This window comes from Nerophis lumbriciformis, linkage group LG27 (genome assembly GCF_033978685.3).
Source record: "Nerophis lumbriciformis linkage group LG27, RoL_Nlum_v2.1, whole genome shotgun sequence".
Lineage (NCBI taxonomy): Eukaryota > Metazoa > Chordata > Actinopteri > Syngnathiformes > Syngnathidae > Nerophis > Nerophis lumbriciformis.
In genome coordinates, this window is record NC_084574.2 from 187208 (window position 1) to 210543 (window position 23336).

The 23336-nt window shown below is 41.0% G+C and overlaps 1 protein-coding gene across 2 annotated transcripts in view; it reads left to right on the forward strand.

The window, feature by feature from the left end:
* LOC133570278 (E3 ubiquitin-protein ligase SMURF2-like) overlaps positions 1-23336 on the forward strand; it is a 72004-nt gene that overhangs the window by 23276 nt on the left and 25392 nt on the right. For both annotated transcript variants that reach the window (XM_072916327.1, XM_072916328.1), the window contains exons 4-10: positions 1653-1761; positions 6079-6212; positions 8329-8394; positions 8483-8567; positions 9184-9267; positions 17394-17605; positions 21218-21302. In XM_072916327.1, coding sequence (XP_072772428.1) covers positions 1653-1761; positions 6079-6212; positions 8329-8394; positions 8483-8567; positions 9184-9267; positions 17394-17605; positions 21218-21302 — 775 coding nt within the window. The remainder of the gene's footprint in view (positions 1-1652; positions 1762-6078; positions 6213-8328; positions 8395-8482; positions 8568-9183; positions 9268-17393; positions 17606-21217; positions 21303-23336) is intronic.

The window sequence follows — 23336 nt, forward strand, 5'->3', positions numbered from 1 at the left end:
AAACAATTTGCTCAGGCATTTGTTGACAAAGTGGTGACCCTCGCCCCGTCCTTGTTTGTGAATGACTGAGCATTTCATGGAAGCTGCTTTTATACCCAATCATGGCACCCACCTGTTCCCAATTAGCCTGTTCACCTGTGGGATGTTCCAAATAAGTCTTTCATGAGCATTCCTCATCTTTCTCAGTCTTTTTTGCCACTTGTGCCAGCTTTTTTGAAACATGTTGCAGGCATCAAATTCCAAATGAGCTAATATTTGCAAACAATAACAAAGTTTTCCAGTTCGAATGTTAATTATCTTGTCTTTGCAGTCTATTCAATTGAATATAAGTTGAAAAGGATTTGTTGTATTCTCTTTTTATTGACCATTTACACAACGTGACAACTTCACTGCTTGAAAATACCAAAGGTTTCAGAGTTTCCCCCAGATTGTCAATCTGGGGGAACCGTCAATATATTCAAGTTATGTCCACATCACAGACATGCCAGACAATGGTGTGCATCTTGTTTAAGTCATCACAACATCCAGTTTTGGCAGAGCTGTTTTCGGTGATCAAAGTATTTTTATGCAGTGGCCGAATTTTTGGTACATCACTAGTGAATAGTGCGCAAATAATTGGCTATATATCCATCCATACCGTCACGACCTGCTGGTGGTAATGTGGTTTTAATTTGATAGTCATTTGTTCCATGATCACAAACACATGGTTGGTGCCAGAAAGCAGACTGGCGGAGATGAAGGAAGTGTTGTTGTGTGTGAAGCACAGGGACGAGACGTGTGCACGGGAGGTCAAATCTGTTGGAATTGGCCGGGCAATTGGCAGTAAAAGTTAAAAATACCGCCCGATTTAGTGAAACTTCTTCTGGATACTACAATACATTATATTAGTTTCATTTGTTTTGACATAAAAACCTTCTTTTCAAGTTGTAGCAGCAATGATTTTGCCGTGGTGCTGCACCAGTTACATTAACGGGAAACCTTGGGTTTTGCTTTACTGTGGTACAACCATTCTTAATAGCTGTCGTTTTGCACCACAATAGAGCAAAACTATTCATGTGTCCTCTTGTCGAGGATAAATACTTTGGATCAGATGAGACGTCTTCTAAGGCAAGATGAACGTTCCAGTTGTAATCGGTTTAGTTTGGCCAGGAATTGTAAACGGTTCCGTTGCATGTCATTTAGCCACAAGGCAGGTTTTCCTTTAATCTAGGTGTCATGTCATTTCTGTTATAGTGGGTTAAATGTCCTTCCAACATGTACACAAACACCATCAGTGAGGTGAGAGTGTAGAAAGCAATAGAACGGGTTAGACCTGAGTAGTATTGTTGCCCAGAGATGACACATTCCTTAGTCTTTTATGGCCATAGACACATATCTCTGATCACTCCAATATCAAACACTAGATTTTATAACACGTCCTTCCTCTCTTGACTTAGATTCTTTGTTGTTGGCAGTACTCACTTCCCATGTTGGGATGTGCTTAATTGGATCAAGATTAGGAGTTGGTATTTTAGCCCCCAATTCACTTAGTTGAACCTGCCTATCTCCATTGGACTGTAAACATAGAAGAACAGTAATCCAATTGTTTCTGTCAGATCAATAGAATATTGTTGCTTTGTAAAGTTACATAACTCTTTATTTGCGCTCAACAGGGTTACCTGATCCCTTTGCCAAAGTTGTGGTGGACGGTTCTGGACAGTGCCACTCTACAGATACTGTGAGAAATACATTGGACCCAAAGTGGAATCAACATTATGATCTGTGAGTACACCACATGCAGTCAAAATATAATATCTCGCAAGTGAGTGTAACTTTCCCATTTTCAAGACTATGGTTGATTTGTTTTGGTCAAACCTGTTTATAGCGACTCGGGATGTATACAGAGTCCCGGTATTTCTTAGTACCGGTTCCTAATTTGGTCGGTCCTGGACCGTGAAGCTTCTGGACTAATGGTACTTGTATTCGGCTGACACGCTTTCACGTTCAGTCCAGCTGCCGCTGCATACACATAACAAGTCAGCGTGTAATAATTACACATAAGAAGCAACACCACACAAAAGTTTGAACCCCTCAATTCATCTTCAAAAGTCCCTCAAAGTCAGTGCGAGTTATAAAGCCACTTAAGTCACGCCTTCATAACAATCCATTCATTCACAGGCTAATGATAATCCACTCAAATGAGTGAAAAATGGAAGTAAAGTTGCTTTGACTGCTGACAGGTCCGTAGTCACTCCATCAGGGCGTGGCAATAATAGACACCTTTTCCTCACTTTTGTCTCTTGACCACTGAGCATTACACAGTCTTGTTACTTCTAATGTTCATTTAGGTCTGGAGCTGTCAACGCAAATACACTTTTGTCTCTTGACCACTGAACATTACACAGTCTTGTTACTTCTATTGTTCACTTAGGTCTGGAGCTGTCAACTCAAATACACTTTTGTCTCTTGACCATTGAGCATTACACAGTCTTGTTACTTCTATTGTTCACTTAGGTCTGGAGCTGTCAACTCAAATACACTTTTGTCTCTTGACCATTGAGCATTACACAGTCTTGTTACTTCTATTGTTCACTTAGGTCTGGAGCTGTCAACGCAAATACACTTTTGTCTCTTGACCATTGAGCATTACACAGTCTTGTTACTTCTATTGTTCACTTAGGTCTGGAGCTGTCAACTCAAATACCGGTACACTTTTGTCTCTTGACCACTGAGCATTACAGTCTTGTTACTTCTATTGTTCACTTAGGTCTGGAGCTGTCAACTCAAATACACTTTTGTCTCTTGACCATTGAGCATTACAGTCTTGTTACTTCTATTGTTCACTTAGGTCTGGAGCTGTCAACCTCCGCTCTGTGCAACATAAACATAAAAGTATTTCTATTGTTACAAAATGCATGCTAGATCATTTAAAAGGTCTGTAGAAAGAAGAAAGCATAAAGGAGTGTAATTGGAACGAATAGAAACAAAGCTCTTTACAAGAAGATGACATCACAACTGCAAACACAGTTGACTTGTTTAAGACTTCAAAAACAGACTTCCCTGCTGTGAGATGTTCCATCATGTTGTGGAGGTGTACAACCTCTTGTGCATTTTTCCTATTTACACCAATTACATATAGTACCCATAAATACCGCTATCGATAACCAATATCATTAAGGGTATCAGATGGATAAAATCGTAATGATATACTTCCCTAATTGCAACCACGCAAGGGAAACCGAAAACATGGCCATTATAGACAGGTGGCCACTACATGCAGGTTGCCATGACGAACCCACACGTTGAACTAGAGGGGCCATATGGCTGAAACTCTTTATTGATCGATGTCGGTAATTATTCATATTTTTTTGACTTATTTAAGCCTGCCAATAAATCCAGTAACTGAACCAAGATGCTACGTATCCGTGGAGAAGGTAGCCAGGTAGGAGCTAAGGAGGTCCAATAAATGCAGTAGATATGTTGAGACACTAGAGGGCAGTAGAGTACACACTATTCACATTCAACACTACACAGAGTAGTTTGGGAAGCCGCACATTGAAGTGTCAGGATGTACACTTTGCACCGCCTGCATTAAAACCAACCAAATTAAAGACAAGTTCCTGTTATTTAGTTGCTATATCAAGATATCACACTTTCTCTTCTCACTCCATGCAGAGAATCCACAGCGAGACAAAAAGACGACGCAACCAACCTTGGTAGTTGATACTGTTAAGTGATTGGCTGTTAGCCTGGCCTTTCCTTGCTCAGTGACACTTCCTGTTTCCTGTTTGCTGGGTTCCCAGAGTGAGTGACTTCATGCAAGCAATCTTGCTTCATCATTTCTGTGTTTTATCCAACACATTTGATTTTGACAAGTGACCATGACAATATATATAGTTGGAAGAAAGCAGGTTTATCTTCAAAAGAGTGAAAGTCAGTAGCCACGCTGCCTCCCACAGCTCTCAGCAGCAAATAAGCAAAGCTGCTATTTTCACCCCATTTCACGGAACAGGAAGTGCGACACATAGAAAATAAATCCGCTTGTTTTTCCCAATAAGATGTTTCCTGTTCCTGTTCAAAGTACAAGAATCATGGAAAAGCATCTTCTCCTTCTCCATTTGGGTTTTCTTCCTGTTTGTTCCAACATAACAACCAGCCAGAACTTTGCAGTGACGTCACTCCTGCTGCCTTGCTGCTCACTCTATAAAGTGCAGGAAACTATCATAGGTGCAGTGACATCACTCCTGCTGCCTTGCTGCTCACACTATAAACTGCAGGAAACTATCATAGGCTGCTGCCTTGCTGCTCACACTATAAAGTGCAGGAAACTATCATAGGTGCAGTGGTGCACACTATAAACTTACTATGGTGATGTAATGAGTTACCATGGTGATGTAATGAGTTACTATGGTCATGTAATTAGATACCTTGGTCATCTAATTAATTACTATGGTCATGTAATTAGTTATAATGGTCATGTAATTAGTTATTATGGGCATGTAATGAGTTACTATGGTGATGTAATGAGTTACCATGGTGATGTAATGAGTTACTATGGTGATGTAATGGGGTTACTATGGTCATGTAATGAGTTACTATGGTGATGTAATGAGTTACCATGGTGATGTAGTGAGTTACTATGGTCATGTAATGAGTTACTATGGTGATGTAATTAGTTATTATGGTCATCTAATTAGTTTACTGAGTGTTGTTAAAAGGAAAGGCCATGTAACACAGTGGTGAACATGCCCTTTCCCAACTACTTTGACACGTGTTGCAGCCATGAAATTCTAAGTTAATTATTATTTGCAAAAAAAAAAAAAGTCTATGAGTTTGAACATCAAATATGTTGTCTTTGTAGTGCATTCAACTGAATGTGGCTTGAAAAGGATAATAGAGCAGATATGGACAACTACATCAACTTGCCCAAATAAGTGGACAAGAATGAAGTTCCAGGGAGCAGACCACTGGATGATGTCAACATCATAGTAACAATATCACTAATACTTGCTTGGTATTCAAATCGCCAAATGTTAATTGTGTATTGTTGATGCTTTTTCAATGCTTATTTATCACATTTAATAGGCGAAATAGTAGAGTTTCCATTGAATTGGAATGCATTAAAAAAAATACGTGCATCATGTCTTTCATAATGATTGTGAATGATAGGCAAAATTTAAAAAAAAAGTGCAGTTCCCCTTTAAAGGGAGCGATTCAGCCGTTGAAAATGACATCTAATGACCCAGAATTCTTTGCTGCAACAGTACAGCGGTTTCAGCCAATTTTGAGGATAAATGGCGAAAGGACACTGCAGTACCTGCGGTGAGACAACTCGTCCAAAAGATGGCGCCATAGTACAAACAATAAAAACCTCCGTGTTTTTGCTTGGTTTTTTTTCAAAACTTTTTTTATGGCCCCAGCAAAGAACAATACATAAAATTGCCACACCGTCTTATAAGCTGCAGGGTTCAAAGTGTAGGAAGAAAGTAGCGGCTTATGGTGAGGAATTTACAGTACCGGTACATTAATATTGGTAAAGGATGAGCAGAGGGAGAGAGGGGGAGTGTGTGTGTGTGCGTGCGTGCGTGCGTGCGTGCGTGCGTGCGTGCGTGCGTGCGTGCGTGCTTGAAAGAAGCGCCACTGAGCAAGAGATAGCTTTTGTCCTCCGCTCTGAAATGAATCTGCTTTGGCATATTTTGGTCTCATCACAATTAAAAGTTGTTGTGGTACGACGCCTGCTTTGTCAATTCTTCCATACTTGTGAGCGCCATGAATGTACTCGTGATTCCCTCCTTCTTTCCACGCTAGTCTGTTGTCTTTCCACGCCTCATATTGACTCAGTGAAATGGACACAACTCTTCAAAGGTGGAAGAAGAGAGGTGTGTCAGACAATAGTGTACTGTGCAGTAACACCTCTGCTTTTTTCTGCAGGCGCTACACAAAATGAATGAAAGGTTGCTACACACACACACACACACACACACACACACACACAGGCATATTTGGCGCCATTGAAAAGTTTGCAAATAGAGAGGTTTGTAAATGAAGTTTCTACTGTACACATTTCTGACTTCCTATGTTTCTATTTCTTTTTTCCAGATACATTGGAAAGGCTGATTCCATCACCATTAGTGTTTGGAACCACAAGAAGATTCACAAAAAGCAGGGAGCAGGTTTTCTGGGTTGTGTGCGCCTCCTGTCCAATGCCATCAACCGCCTCAAAGACACGGGGTGTAAGTACAGTACATCTCATGTCACATGACCACATCCATCTCTTTCCAATTGACTTGATCCTTTAGTTGCTACGGACAAGGAAAGTTGGATGAATAATTCAGCACATGGAAATGTTGATACTGCATTCATAGGCTTGGACAACAGGAAGAAATGAGATAGAAGCTAGTAGGGTATAGCAGTACTAGTATAGTCCCACGATACTAATCAATCATATTCGCTACTATACTGTCTCTAAAAAGTACCGCTCGTCACGTTGTGTCATGTTGGGCAGCGCACACACACAGATTACTTACAAGCAGACACAGTGTGTAGACAGAAAAGGGAGAACCGACACATTTTGGCTTGATAGCTAAAGACAAAGGTGAAGCTATAACACTGAAACACCCTCAGGAAGAGGCGCGATTAGACATTAGCCACTATGTCTGTCAACAGTGTACAAACCCCGTTTCCATATGAGTTGGGAAATTGTGTTAGATGTAAATATAAACAGAATACAATGATTTGCAAATCCTTTTCAACCCATATTCAGTTGAATATGCTACAAAAACTTTTTTTTTTTTTTGCAAATAATAATTAACTTAGAATTTCATGGCTGCAACACGTGCCAAAGTAGTTGGGAAAGGGCATGTTCACCACTGTGTTACATGGCCTTTCCTTTTAACAACACTCAGTAAAGGTTTGGGAACTGAGGAGACACATTTTTGAAGCTTCTCAGGTGGAATTCTTTCCCATTCTTGCTTGATGTACAGCTTAAGTTGTTCAACAGTCCGGGGGTCTCCCTTCTGCTATTTTAGGCTTCACATTTTCAATGGGAGACAGGTCTGGACTACAGGCAGGCCAGTCTAGTACCCGCACTCTTTTACTATGAAGCCACGTTGATGTAACACCTGGCTTGGCATTGTCTTGCTGAAATAAGCAGGGGCATCCATGAAAAAGACGGCACTTAGATGACAGCATATGTTGTTCCAAAAGCTGTATGTACCTTTCAGCATTAATGGTGCCTTCACAGATGTGTAAGTTACCCATGTCTTGGGCACTAATGCACCCCCATACCATCACACATGCTGACTTTTACACTTTGCTTCGATAACAGTCTGGATGGTTCACTTCCCTTTGGTCCGGATGACACGATGTCATATATTTCCAAAAACAATTTGAAATGTGGACTCATCAGACCACAGAACACTTTTCCACTTTGCATGAGTCCATCTTAGATGATCTCGGTCCCAGAGAAGCCGGTGGTGTTTCTGGGTGTTGTTGATAAATGGCTTTGGCTTTGCATAGTAGAGCTTTAACTTGCACTTACAGATGTAGCGACCAACTGTATTTAGTGACAGTGGTTTTCTGAAGTGTTCCTGAGCCCATGTGGTGATATCCTTTAGAGATTGATGTGGGTTTTTGATACAGTGCCGTCTGAGGGATGGAAGGTCACGGTCATTCAATGTTGGTTTCCGGCCATGCCGCTTACGTGGAGTGATTTCTCCACATTCTCTGAACCTTTTGATGATATTATGGAGCGTAGATGTTGAAATCCCTCAATTTCTTGCAATTGCACTTTGAGAAACGTTGTTCTTAAACTGTTTGACTATTTGCTCACGCAGTTGTGGACAAAGGGGTGTACCTCGCCCCATCCTTTCTTGTGAAAGACTGAGCATTTTTTGGGAAGCTGTTCTTATACCCAATCATGGCACCCACCTGTTCCCAATTAGCCTGCACACCTGTGGGATGTTCCAAATAAGTGTTTGATGAGCATTCCTCAACTTTATCAGTATTTATTGCCACCTTTCCCAACTTCTTTGTCATGTGTTGCTGCCATCAAATTCTAAAGTTAATGATTATTTGCAAAACAAAATGTTTATGAGTTTGAACATGAAATATGTTGTCTTTGTAGCATATTCAACTGAATATGGCTTGAAAAGGATTTGCAAATCATTGTATTCTGTTTATATTTACATCTAACACAACTTCCCAAGTACATAGTGATTGAAATATTTAGCATAAGTTGCTGTAAGAGCTTGTCACACTAAAGCAGAGATTGTAAACGTAGACTATAAGGTGTGTTGGCAGGATGGACACATGACTGTTGTGTGTAATAATCCTTTCCCTCCTTCATAGATCAGAGACTGGACCTCAATAAGCTGGGCCCCAATGACAACGATACAGTCAGAGGGCAGATAGTCGGTAAACATCACAGATGAACTTTATACATTTGCCCTGCCCGCTGTTTCAATACATACTCAAGAAAGTCTATTTTCTTTGTCTTGTTCAGTAAGTCTTCAGTCCAGGGACCGCATCGGTACCGGAGGACCAGTGGTGGACTGCAGTCGTTTGTTTGACAACGACCTGCCCGACGGGTCAGTCGTATCACTGATTAATAGATATTCATTAGATCGTAGAGGTGGGGCAAATAATCCATTTTTACATGCATTAACGATTATAAAATCTATGAGTAAATGCCAATAATCCATCATCCATTTATTGTGAATAAAGTAATGCAGACAGTTCTGAAACTGCAGCGATTTGTTATTAGTGCACACGTTTCCATTCATTGAATAAATGTGGGAAATAATGTGAATGTTTCTTTTGACAAATGCACTTTTGTTGAATGTTGCAAGTGATAAAGACTTATACAGTGAAACAACAAGGAATGTCAAGTTGCATTCATTACAAATGCATGAATAATGGATGTTTAATGGAATGGTCATTGTAATGCTTACCATAGATTCACACTTCTATTACATAGTAATGCATATTTGAGTGGTTTTTCATAAAGTCGCCACTCACATGTGTGTTGCTAATTATGTATTCTTCAAAAATATGTTTTGTTCTCTTTCTTAATCTAGCTATTGCATAATAATGTTGTAACTTTTTACATTTGATAATGCTTTGCTGCGTAGAACATAAGTCATGTTTTTGTAGTAAAGTTTTGCAACAAAAAGTAACTCCGCTTGTTATTTGCCTGCGAAACAGATGGGAAGAGAGACGGACAGCCTCCGGAAGAATACAATACCTAAACCACATCACACGCACCACACAATGGGAGAGACCCACCAGGTACGCACACCTACACCTGTCATTTGGACTGGTTATCATGTTGGAAAGCTGCCATGTGGCCACTTGGCTCAGGTAGGAAGCGTTTCCCCTACATGTACTTGTTTGTGGCCACCCGCCACGGCAAAATAAAAGCTGTCACACCTTAAAAATGAGGTGAAAACAGATTAAAGTCATTGTAACCTCCAGAAGAAGTCACACAAAATCTGACTCTCTTTTTAGCTTTTATTGCCAATCTTATCATTAATAACCGGCCCAATCCCAACACGTATTTCCTACACGTCCATCTCTGCGGTGGCAGATATATACTGTACATGTCTGAGACATACCCACAGACGGTGGCAGATATATACTGTACATGTCTGAGACATACCCACAGACGGCGGTGGTAGATATATACTGTACATGTCTGGAATAAGCGGTAGAAAATGGATGGATGTCTGAGACATACCCACAGACTACAAATTGTGCAATGTAGACATTTCAAGAGGACGGTGGCGGCTCGTAAGAAGAGACATTGGTCGGGGACACGGAGCTACAAATGTGAATCGTCTCCAAACATCAGTACAGTCTCCAGTAACACCAGAAAAAGATGCTAGATTGGTTGCTTGTTGTTTTTAAATACAGAAAAAGTCATTTCAAGGATTAAAGAAGTCACTAAAAAGTACAGCACAGATTGGTTATTTAATGTATGTATAACCTTTTTTTGAACCTTTTTATAGAAAATATGTTGTGATTATTCCAATGATATAATGACGTCATGTTGGCCACGTCACAAGTATTTTGGCCATCTGAGGGAAATCCTGGGCTGGGAGTGGAACTTGCTGTGCTTAGGGATGGCAATAGAGAAGATGTTTCTGCTCAACCATTCGCTGACTTATCGCTGCTTTTATTTGGAAAAGAAGAGAAGAAAAGGTTGGATTAGCATCTATTTGGTTTGGTTGAAAGGTAGCATGCCCTACAGAGAGATCTTAACAGGCACATATGCAGCATAGGAAAAAATACAACATTTTAGAATAAATATGAGAAAAAAATATTCTTCGGTAGAATTTAACAAAATAAAACATGGACATTACACAGGAATGTAACATTTAGTTACACGTGATATTAACTCATTACATGCTAATTTCATGTCAAAAATTCATGTCAAGCCTTTATTTATTATCATTTTGATGATTATGTGAATGTTGTCTGTCTATCTGTGTTGGCCCTGTGATGAGGTGGCGACTTGTCCAGGGTGTACCCCGCCTTCCGCCTGATTTCCAGCAACCCCCCTGGCCCCAAAAGGGATAAGCGGTAGAAAATGAATGGATGGATGATTTACAGCTTAATAAAAGCTTGAATTGAAAATCTAAGAATGTGGGATTTGAAAAACTGTAAGTAATGATCATGAAAATGATAACAAATAAAGGTTTGACATATTAACATGTTATAAGTTAATATCACATATTATTTCATATTTGAAGTTGACTTGCTGACATGAATGGACTTTTTCATGATATTTACATGTTTTGAGTCTCACCTGTATCATGGAAATAACATGACTGCAAACAAATACAAGATAGAAATTCTAGATTGGAGAGCAAAATACTTAACTAGTGAAATCCAGCAGCTGCATGGACACATACTACTTTGACTTCATCAATCAAGAAAGGAGCAGGACATTTAAGGTAGAAAGAAGTATTTGATTGTAAAAACAAGCATTATTCAACTTGCAATTCCTCAAAACCAAAATATCTGATTTGAATATTAATCTAATCAATTTGAACATTTTGATTCATGCTAAAATGAAAATGAGTCAATGACTGAAAATAAGTAAATAGCACTTAAAACAAGGGACATTTCTAGAAATAAAATGTTAAATATGAGACAAGAACATGCAACATTGATCTACAAAAATGTCTAGTGTGACATATACAGGAGGTGCAAGCTTTTGACCACAAACTTGAAGTGGAGCGAGTCCTGCCAGTGGGAAACAATGTTTCTGCAGAAGGCATCAATTGAAGAAATAATAGTGCTATTATTGAACAAACAATAGTGCTAACATTACAGACGGTAGCAGATAACCAGGAGATCGCATTCATTTGTAATTATTGTATGTTCAAATGTTTCAGCATACTGCTGGTATGTCCTCTTTTTCATACAAGTAGCACTCTTTTCTTCTCAAATATAGCCAGACTTTGTCCACGTCCTGAAGCTCGTTGAATGCTTAAGAAAATGGTTAGCCCATTCTCCATTCCCATCCCTAGTCACGGTACATGATGGAACTTGTTACCCCCACTGGTGCAGCCCTGGACCACTACCAACCACCATGTGTGACTGGGAAAACAACTACCAACCACCATGTATGACTGAAAACAACTACCAACCACCATGTATGACTGGGAAAACAACTACCAACCACCATGTATGACTGGGAAAACAACTACCAACCACCATGTATGACTGGGAAAACAACTACCAACCACCATGTGTGACTGGGAAAACAACTACCAACCACCATGTATGACTGAAAACAACTACCAACCACCATGTATGACTGGGAAAACAACTACCAACCACCATGTATGACTGGGAAAACAACTACCAACCACCATGTATGACTGGGAAAACAACTACCAACCACCATGTATGACTGGGAAAACAACTACCAACCACCATGTATGACTGGGAAAACAACTACCAACCACCATGTATAACTGTGAAAGCAACTACCAACCACCATGTATGACTGGGAAAACAACTACCAACCACCATGTGTGACTGGGAAAACAACTACCAACCACCATGTATGACTGAAAACAACTACCAACCACCATGTGTGACTGGGAAAACAACTACCAACCACCATGTATGACTGAAAACAACTACCAACCACCATGTATGACTGGGAAAACAACTACCAACCACCATGTATGACTGGGAAAACAACTACCAACCACCATGTATGACTGGGAAAACAACTACCAACCACCATGTATGACTGGGAAAACAACTACCAACCACCATGTATAACTGTGAAAGCAACTACCAACCACCATGTATGACTGGGAAAACAACTACCAACCACCATGTATGACTGGGAAAACAACTACCAACCACCATGTATGACTGAAAACAACTACCAACCACCATGTATGACTGGGAAAACAACTACCAACCACCATGTATGACTGGGGAAACAACTACCAACCACCATGTATGACTGGGAAAACAACTACCAACCACCATGTATGACTGGGGAAAACAACTACCAACCACCATGTATGACTGGGAAAACAACTACCAACCACCATGTATGACTGGGAAAACAACTACCAACCACCATGTATAACTGTGAAAACAACTACCAACCACCATGTATGACTGGGAAAACAACTACCAACCACCATGTATGACTGGGAAAACAACTACCAACCACCATGTATGACTGGGAAAACAACTACCAACCACCATGTATGACTGAAAACAACTACCAACCACCATGTATGACTGAAAACAACTACCAACCACCATGTATGACTGGGAAAACAACTACCAACCACCATGTATAACTGTGAAAACAACTACCAACCACCATGTATGACTGAAAACAACTACCAACCACCATGTATGACTGGGAAAACAACTACCAACCACCATGTATGACTGAAAACAACTACCAACCACCATGTATGACTGGGAAAACAACTACCAACCACCATGTATGACTGGGAAAACAACTACCAACCACCATGTATGACTGAAAACAACTACCAACCACCATGTATGACTGGGAAAACAACTACCAACCACCATGTATGACTGGGAAAACAACTACCAACCACCATGTATGACTGTGAAAACAACTACCAACCACCATGTATGACTGGGAAAACAACTACCAACCACCATGTATGACTGGGAAAACAACTACCAACCACCATGTATGACTGGGAAAACAACTACCAACCACCATGTATGACTGGGAAAACAACTACCAACCACCATGTATGACTGGGAAAACAACTACCAACCACCATGTATGACTGAAAACAACTACCAACCACCATGTATGACTGGGAAAACAACTACCAACCACCATGTATGACTGGGAAAACAACTACCAACCACCATGTATGACTGAAAACAACTACCAACCACCATGTATGACTGAAAACAACTACCAACCACCATGTATGACTGGGAAAACAACTACCAACCACCATGTATGACTGGGAAAACAACTACCAACCACCATGTATAACTGTGAAAACAACTACCAACCACCATGTATGACTGGGAAAACAACTACCAACCACCATGTATGACTGAAAACAACTACCAACCACCATGTATGACTGGGAAAACAACTACCAACCACCATGTATGACTGAAAACAACTACCAACCACCATGTATGACTGGGAAAACAACTACCAACCACCATGTATGACTGAAAACAACTACCAACCACCATGTATGACTGAAAACAACTACCAACCACCATGTATGACTGGGAAAACAACTACCAACCACCATGTATGACTGTGAAAACAACTACCAACCACCATGTATGACTGTGAAAACAACTACCAACCACCATGTATGACTGGGAAAACAACTACCAACCACCATGTATGACTGAAAACAACTACCAACCACCATGTATGACTGGGAAAACAACTACCAACCACCATGTATGACTGAAAACAACTACCAACCACCATGTATGACTGAAAACAACTACCAACCACCATGTATGACTGGGAAAACAACTACCAACCACCATGTATGACTGGGAAAACAACTACCAACCACCATGTATGACTGGGAAAACAACTACCAACCACCATGTATGACTGGGAAAACAACTACCAACCACCATGTATGACTGGGAAAACAACTACCAACCACCATGTATGACTGAAAACAACTACCAACCACCATGTATGACTGGGAAAACAACTACCAACCACCATGTATGACTGGGGAAACAACTACCAACCACCATGTATGACTGGGAAAACAACTACCAACCACCATGTATGACTGGGAAAACAACTACCAACCACCATGTATGACTGAAAACAACTACCAACCACCATGTATGACTGGGAAAACAACTACCAACCACCATGTATGACTGGGAAAACAACTACCAACCACCATGTATGACTGAAAACAACTACCAACCACCATGTATGACTGGGAAAACAACTACCAACCACCATGTATGACTGGGAAAACAACTACCAACCACCATGTATGACTGAAAACAACTACCAACCACCATGTATGACTGGGAAAACAACTACCAACCACCATGTATGACTGAAAACAACTACCAACCACCATGTATGACTGAAAACAACTACCAACCACCATGTATGACTGGGAAAACAACTACCAACCACCATGTATGACTGGGGAAACAACTACCAACCACCATGTATGACTGGGAAAACAACTACCAACCACCATGTATGACTGGGGAAACAACTACCAACCACCATGTATGACTGAAAACAACTTAGCTTTCCAGTTATTTAGACAATAATGACTGTGTTAAGTCATCAATGTTTCCTTGTCCTTTAAGATGTGATGTATTCAAACTAAAATATGCATCATGACTTTTTGAAGTATCTCAGGGATAGAAATGATCACTTTTAACTATCACTGTGTTTATTTAACTAGCCCACACTTACCCTTTTGTGGCAGTTATGAGTGAACTTCCTTTAGTCCCACCCAACCACACACACACACACACACACACACACACACACACACACACACACACACACACACACACACACACACACACACACACACACACACACACACACACAGCATTAGCCAGCCAGCCAGTCGGAGAAGGAGGTTTTACTTGGCACCTTTTCCTGCCAGAAGGACTGTCGCCTTCCTTCTTGAGCCATATCAGCAGAGTGTCGGGGAGTAAGCAAAGCAAACAAGTTGAGCTCCAGTGCTGTGACAAGTAAAGTATACTGGAGAAGAATATGATGTTTGGCTGAGAAATGAAGACCATGCAATAAGCGAAAAGGAGCAAAGTACTTAGGAAAGACAATTAGTGTTGTGCCCAACAAGTAAGTCTTTATTTTCTACTTTGTTAAGCAGATGAATGTTGTCATCTTTTTTCTTAGTAGTGTGGTGATAAAGTGTAGAGTGAGGGTTGACAGACAGCTTTGAGATAACCAAGGCGTCAGTTAGGTGGACAGCCAGACCATGGTCACTTGGTCCAGCCAGTCTGTCTTTGGCTTTGCTTATCTGATGTCCACATCCTGCCCTTAAGTAGCACACACACACTTTCACAGGCCTGGATGCAACTCATACAAGTACACACATTGTGTTTGTCCACCATCTGTGTCAGTGCACTCACATATTAGAAAGCATCTGTGTCAGTGCACTCACATATCATTAGAAAGCATCTGTGTCAGTGCACTCACATATCATTAGAAAGCATCTGTGTCAGTGCACTCACATTACATTAGAAAGCATCTGTGTCAGTGCACTCACATATTAGAAAGCATATGTGTCAGTGCACTCACATATCATTAGAAAGCATCTGTGTCAGTGCACTCACATATCATTAGAAAGCATCTGTGTCAGTGCACTCACATTACATTAGAAAGCATCTGTGTCAGTGCACTCACATATTAGAAAGCATCTGTGTCAGTGCACTCACATTACATTAGAAAGCATCTGTGTCAGTGCACTCACATATTAGAAAGCATATGTGTCAGTGCACTCACATATCATTAGAAAGCATCTGTGTCAGTGCACTCACATATCATTAGAAAGCATCTGTGTCAGTGCACTCACATTACATTAGAAAGCATCTGTGTCAGTGCACTCACATATTAGAAAGCATCTGTGTCAGTGCACTCACATTACATTAGAAAGCATCTGTGTCAATGCACTCACATATTAGAAAGCATATGTGTCAGTGCACTCACATATCATTAGAAAGCATATGTGTCAGTGCACTCACATATCATTAGAAAGCATCTGTGTCAGTGCACTCACATTACATTAGAAAGCATGTGTGTCAGTGCACTCACATATCATTAGAAAGCATCTGTGTCAGTGCACTCACATTACATTAGAAAGCATCTGTGTCAGTGCACTCACATATTAGAAAGCATCTGTGTCAGTGCACTCACATTACATTAGAAAGCATCTGTGTCAGTGCACTCACATATTAGAAAGCATATGTGTCAGTGCACTCACATATCATTAGAAAGCATATGTGTCAGTGCACTCACATATCATTAGAAAGCATCTGTGTCAGTGCACTCACATTACATTAGAAAGCATGTGTGTCAGTGCACTCACATATCATTAGAAAGCATCTGTGTCAGTGCACTCACATATTAGAAAGCATCTGTGTCAGTGCACTCACATATCATTAGAAAGCATCTGTGTCAGTGCACTCACATTACATTAGAAAGCATATGTGTCAGTGCACTCACATATCATTAGAAAGCATCTGTGTCAGTGCACTCACATATCATTAGAAAGCATCTGTGTCAGTGCACTCACATATCATTAGAAAGCATCTGTGTCAGTGCACTCACATATTAGAAAGCATCTGTGTCAGTGCACTCACATTACATTAGAAAGCATCTGTGTCAGTGCACTCACATATTAGAAAGCATATGTGTCAGTGCACTCACATATCATTAGAAAGCATCTGTGTCAGTGCACTCACATATCATTAGAAAGCATCTGTGTCAGTGCACTCACATATTAGAAAGCATCTGTGTCAGTGCACTCACATATCATTAGAAAGCATCTGTGTCAGTGCACTCACATATCATTAGAAAGCATCTGTGTCAGTGCACTCACATATTAGAAAGCATCTGTGTCAGTGCACTCACATTACATTAGAAAGCATCTGTGTCAGTGCACTCACATTACATTAGAAAGCATCTGTGTCAGTGCACTCACATATCATTCGAAAGCATCTGTGTCAGTGCACTCACATATCATTAGAAAGCATCTGTGTCAGTGCACTCACATATTAGAAAGCATCTGTGTCAGTGCACTCACATATTAGAAAGCAAGTACAGAATGTATTAGTATAAAAAGTCTAGTGTAGTTGTGAAAGCAGAAGGTGTTTGTCTCTCCCAGGCCAGCATCAGAGTATTCCAGCCCATCTGGTCGGCCGCTGAGTTGTGTGGTGGATGAGAACACACCCGTGGTGACGCCCATCAATGGGGCGGAGGCCTGCGGTCCCACGGGCGAACAGCGGCTCCAGGAGAGACGGGTGCGCTCGCAGCGCCATCGCAACTACATGAGTCGAACACACCTGCACACGCCTCCAGACCTCCCCGAGGGTTATGGTGAGAGACGACACTTGACTTGCTTTCTTTAAGTGTTTTTACTCCATTATGTTGCTCAAATGCTAAGAATTGATGTGTGACAGTGTGTACATGGCCAGCTGGGTTTTAACTGCCTTGCTGCTCCACCTTTTATGCAAGACAAGAATGGGAAGTGAACAGCATCTTTCAATCTCCAACATTGTCATTGGCCACAAGAGCAAGTCCAACACAAACAGACAGACATTGAAAGAGTAAATGTTGGATGAGAAAATGAAGTTTTGGTGCAGAACAAAGCAAAATATGTTGTCGCTCCATATTGTCTACTGCTCGCCAGCGTTGCAATATCGGAGTTATTGTGCAGAAAGAGAACTACTAAAGTACACTCAATCACTTCCAACAAAGAATCCTCAGTTAGATGATGACATCATGAGTGATGAAGACATTGGGGGCAGCATCAGGTCACTAAACACTGTAGTAGCAGACTTTGTCAAATACGCACACAAAACTTCACTTTTATGAAGTAAAGGCATATTTTATTGTAACTTAATGAGCTGGAGTATTTTTACAACTATGTATAGACATATTTTATTTGGATTTATTTTGTGAGAAAAAGTACAGCAATTGCATGCACACTTCCTTGTAGCAGTCATGGCGCTTATGCAGTCCTGATCAAAACTTTACATACACTTGGAGAGAACAGTCTTGACTTTACAATCATTTCTACAACTCTTATTTGTTTGTGATGTAGTGATTGGAGCACATACTTGTTGGTCACAAAAAACATTCATGAAGTTTGCTTCTTTGATGAATTTATTATGGCTCTACTGAAAATGTGAGGGTGAAAAGTATACATACAGCAATGTTCATATTTGCTTACATGTCCCTTGGCAAGTTGACCTGCAATAAGGCGCTTTTGGTAGCCATCCACAAGCTTCTGCTTGACCACTTGACCACTAAATTGCTGCAGTTCAGCTAAATGTGTTGCTTTTCTGACATGGACTTGTTTCTTCGGCATTGTCCACACCTTTAAGTCAGGCCATTCTAAAACCTTCATTCTAGCCTGATTTAGCCATTCCTTTACCACTTTTGAGGTGTGTTTGGGGTCATTGTCCTGTTGGAACACCCAACTGCGCCCAAGACCCAACCTCCGGGCTGATGATTTTAGCTTGTCTTGAAGAATTTGGAGCTAATCCTCCTTTTTCATTGTCCCATTTAAAGCAGCAGTTCCATTGGCAGCAAAACAGGCCCAGAGCATAATACTGCCACCACCATGCTTGACGGTAGACATGGTGTTCCTGGGATTAAAGGCCTCTCCTTTTCTCCTCCAAACATATTGCTGGGTATTGTGGCCAAACAGCTCCATTTTTGTTTCATCTGACCACAGAACTTTCCTCCAGAAAATCTTATCTTTGTCCATGTGATCAGCAGCAAAGGTTAGACGAGCCTTAAGGTGTGGCTTCTGGAGCAAGGCCTTCCTTCTTGCATGGTAGCCTCTCAGTCCATGGCAATGCTTGACTGTGGACACTGACACCTGTGTTCCAGCAGCTTCCAATTCATTTGACTCTTGATCATCCTGACCAATTTCCTCTCAGCAGCAGGTGATAGCTTGCGTTTTCTTCCTGATCGTGGCAGTGACAAAACTGTGCCATGCACTTTACACTAACCAACAATTGTATGCACAGTTGCTGTTGGGACCTTAAGCTGCTTTGAAGGATTTGCAAATCATTGTATTCTGTTTATATTTACATCTAACACAATTTCCCAACTCATATGGAAACGGGGTTTAAACATGCTATGTGCTGATGAAAACAAGCTGATACTCATCACAAATAAAGCAGAGACCAATATAGGTGTACAAAATCCTCATGAGTTTAGTTCAGTTGCGTGTATGTGGAACATGTATAAGATACAATGTAATCATCACATATTTACACTTGTTTCATTACAGCACGTCCGAAAAGGAGTAGGAAGAAGCTGAGCTTATTTAATCCTACCCCTTTTCATACCATAGCAATTTGTATTCTATTTCCTTGTTCTCTGTTTGTAACAGAACAGTGAATACAAATAAATAAATACACCATAAGGAGCGTAGATGGTGAAATCTCTAAATTCCTTGTTGAGAAATGTTGTTCTTAAACAATTTGCTCAGGCATTTGTTGACAAAGTGGTGACCCTCGCCCCGTCCTTGTTTGTGAATGACTGAAGCTGCTTTTATACCCAATCATGGCACCCACCTGTTCCCAATTAGCCTGTTCATAGCAGTCCTTCACTTGGAAAAAAAGTAATGCAAGAGCCAAAATACAAACATCCGAATGATTTGTGTAAGGAGTCAAAAGCAACCCAAAAAAAGGTTTATTTAAAAGCCATAAAGACCTGGAAAAGAATCCTTCCTTTAAACAGGACAATTTAGAGCGGACATGTTAGAAATGGCCATGTTGGACAAACTGAGTCATTGATGCTGAACCCTGTGAAGCACAGATGCAGGGTAGGAAGAAGTGGATAAGAAGAAGAGGAGAAGAAGAAGTGGATTAGAAGAAGAGGATAAGAAGAAGAGGAGAAGAAGAAGAGGAGAAGAAGAAGTGGATTAGAAGAAGAGGATAAGAAGAAGAGGAGAAGAAGAAGAGGAGAAGAAGAGGCTAAGAAGAAGTTGATAAGAAGAAAGAGGACTAGTGTCAATGAGGGTGGGCGATAGTAATGTAGCAATGTGGTAATGTAGCAAGATGGTAATGTAGCAAGGTGGTAATGTAGCAAGGTAGTAATGTAGCAAGATGGTACTGTAGCAAGATGGTAATGTAGCAAGGTAGTAATGTAGCATGGTAGTAATGTAGCAAGGTAGTAATGTAGCAAGATGGTACTGTAGCAAGATGGTAATGTAGCAAGGTGGTAATGTAGCAAGGTGGTAATGTAGCAAGATGGTAATGTAGCAAGGTAGTAATGTAGCAAGGTGGTAATGTAGCAAGGTGGTAATGTAGCAAGGTAGTAATGTAGCAAGGTAGTAATGTAGCAAGGTAGTAATGTAGCAAGGTAGTAATGTAGCAAGGTAGTAATGTAGCAAGGTAGTAATGTAGCAAGGTAGTAATGTAGCAAGGTAGTAATGTAGCAAGGTGGTAATGTAGCAAGGTGGTAATGTAGCAAGGTAGTAATGTAGCAAGGTAGTAATGTAGCAAGGTAGTAATGTAGCAAGGAGTAATGTAGCAAGGTAGTAATGTAGCAAGGTAGTAATGTAGCAAGGTAGTAATGTAGCAAGGTAGTAATGTAGCAAGGTAGTAATGTAGCAAGGTAGTAATGTAGCAAGGTAGTAATGTAGCAAGGTAGTAATGTAGCAAGGTAGTAATGTAGCAAGGAGTAATGTAGCAAGATGGTAATGTAGCAAGGTAGTAATGCAGCAAGTGTGTTGCTTTCAATCTCCTGGATGAAGGCAAGAATAAGACCAGCCATGGAAAAATAAGGCATGGAAACAAAGCTCTTAAAGTTTGGTGTCTTTGGCTGACTTGTACTAGTCTGTTACTTTATTGTATGATTGTTACCTTTGTTGTGCCATGTTAAACACACACTGTGGTCAGCTGCAGATTACTAACCTCTCCCAAAGTGTTTGCTTCAGCTTCCAATGTCATCTTGTCCTCTTTGTTTCAGAGCAAAGAACCACCCAGCAGGGCCAGGTGTACTTCCTGCACACTCAGACAGGAGTCAGCACTTGGCATGATCCTCGAGTCCCCAGGTACCTTTTTACCAACCTATCTTACCTACATGATCCTCGAGTCCCCAGGTACCTTTTTACCAACTTCTCTTACCTACATGATCCTCGAGTCCCCAGGTACCTTTTTACCAACTTCTCTTACCTACATGATCCTCGCGTCCCCAGGTATCTTTTTACCAACCTATCTTACCTACATGATCCTCGCGTCCCCAGGTACCTTTTTACCAACCTATCTTACCTACATGATCCTCGAGTCCCCAGGTATCTTTTTACCAACCTATCTTACCTACATGATCCTCGAGTCCCCAGGTATCTTTTTACCAACCTATCTTACCTACATGATCCTCGAGTCCCCAGGTATCTTTTTACCAACCTATCTTACCTACATGATCCTTACGTCCCCAGGTATCTTTTTACCAACTTCTCTTACCTACATGATCCTCGCGTCCCCAGGTATCTTTTTACCAACCTATCTTACCTACATGATCCTTGCGTCCCCAGGTATCTTTTTACCAACTTCTCTTACCTACATGATCCTCGCGTCCCCAGGTATCTTTTTACCAACTTCTCTTACCTACATGATCCTCGCGTCCCCAGGTATCTTTTTACCAACTTCTCTTACCTACATCATCCTCGCGTCCCCAGGTATCTTTTTACCAACCTATCTTACCTACATGATTTTCGCGTCCCCAGGTATCTTTTTACCAACTTCTCTTACCTACATCATCCTCGCGTCCCCAGGTATCTTTTTACCAACCTATCTTACCTACATGATCCTCGCGTCCCCAGGTATCTTTTTACCAACTTCTCTTACCTACTTGATCCTCGCGTCCCCAGGTATCTTTTTACCAACCTATCTTACCTACATGATCCTTGCGTCCCCGGGTATCTTTTTACCAACCTATCTTACCTACATGATCCTCACGTCCCCAGGTATCTTTTTACCAACCTATCTTACCTACTTGATCCTCGCGTCCCCAGGTATCTTTTTACCAACCTATCTTACCTACTTGATCCTTGCGTCCCCAGGTATCTTTTTACCAACTTCTCTTACCTACATGATCCTTGCGTCCCCAGGTATCTTTTTACCAACCTATCTTACCTACTTGATCCTCGCGTCCCCAGGTATCTTTTTACCAACCTATCTTACCTACTTGATCCTTGCGTCCCCAGGTATCTTTTTACCAACTTCTCTTACCTACATGATCCTTGCGTCCCCAGGTATCTTTTTACCAACCTATCTTGCCTACATGATCCTTGCGTCCCCAGGTATCTTTTTACCAACCTATCTTGCCTACATGATCCTTGCGTCCCCAGGTATCTTTTTACCAACCTATCTTACCTACTTGATCCTTGCGTCCCCAGGTATCTTTTTACCAACCTATCTTACCTACATGATCCTCACGTCCCCAGGTATCTTTTTACCAACCTATCTTACCTACTTGATCCTTGCGTCCCCAGGTATCTTTTTACCAACCTATCTTACCTACTTGATCCTTGCGTCCCCAGGTATCTTTTTACCAACTTCTCTTACCTACTTGATCCTCGCGTCCCCAGGTATCTTTTTACCAACTTCTCTTACCTACTTGATCCTCGCGTCCCCAGGTATCTTTTTACCAACTTCTCTTACCTACATGATCCTCGCGTCCCCAGGTATCTTTTTACCAACCTATCTTACCTACTTGATCCTTGCGTCCCCAGGTATCTTTTTACCAACTTCTCTTACCTACATGATCCTCGCGTCCCCAGGTATCTTTTTACCAACCTATCTTACCTACTTGATCCTCGCGTCCCCAGGTATCTTTTTACCAACCTATCTTACCTACTTGATCCTTGCGTCCCCAGGTATCTTTTTACCAACTTCTCTTACCTACATGATCCTCGCGTCCCCAGGTATCTTTTTACCAACCTATCTTACCTACTTGATCCTCGCGTCCCCAGGTATCTTTTTACCAACCTATCTTACCTACTTGATCCTTGCGTCCCCAGGTATCTTTTTACCAACCTATCTTACCTACATGATCCTTGCGTCCCCAGGTATCTTTTTACCAACCT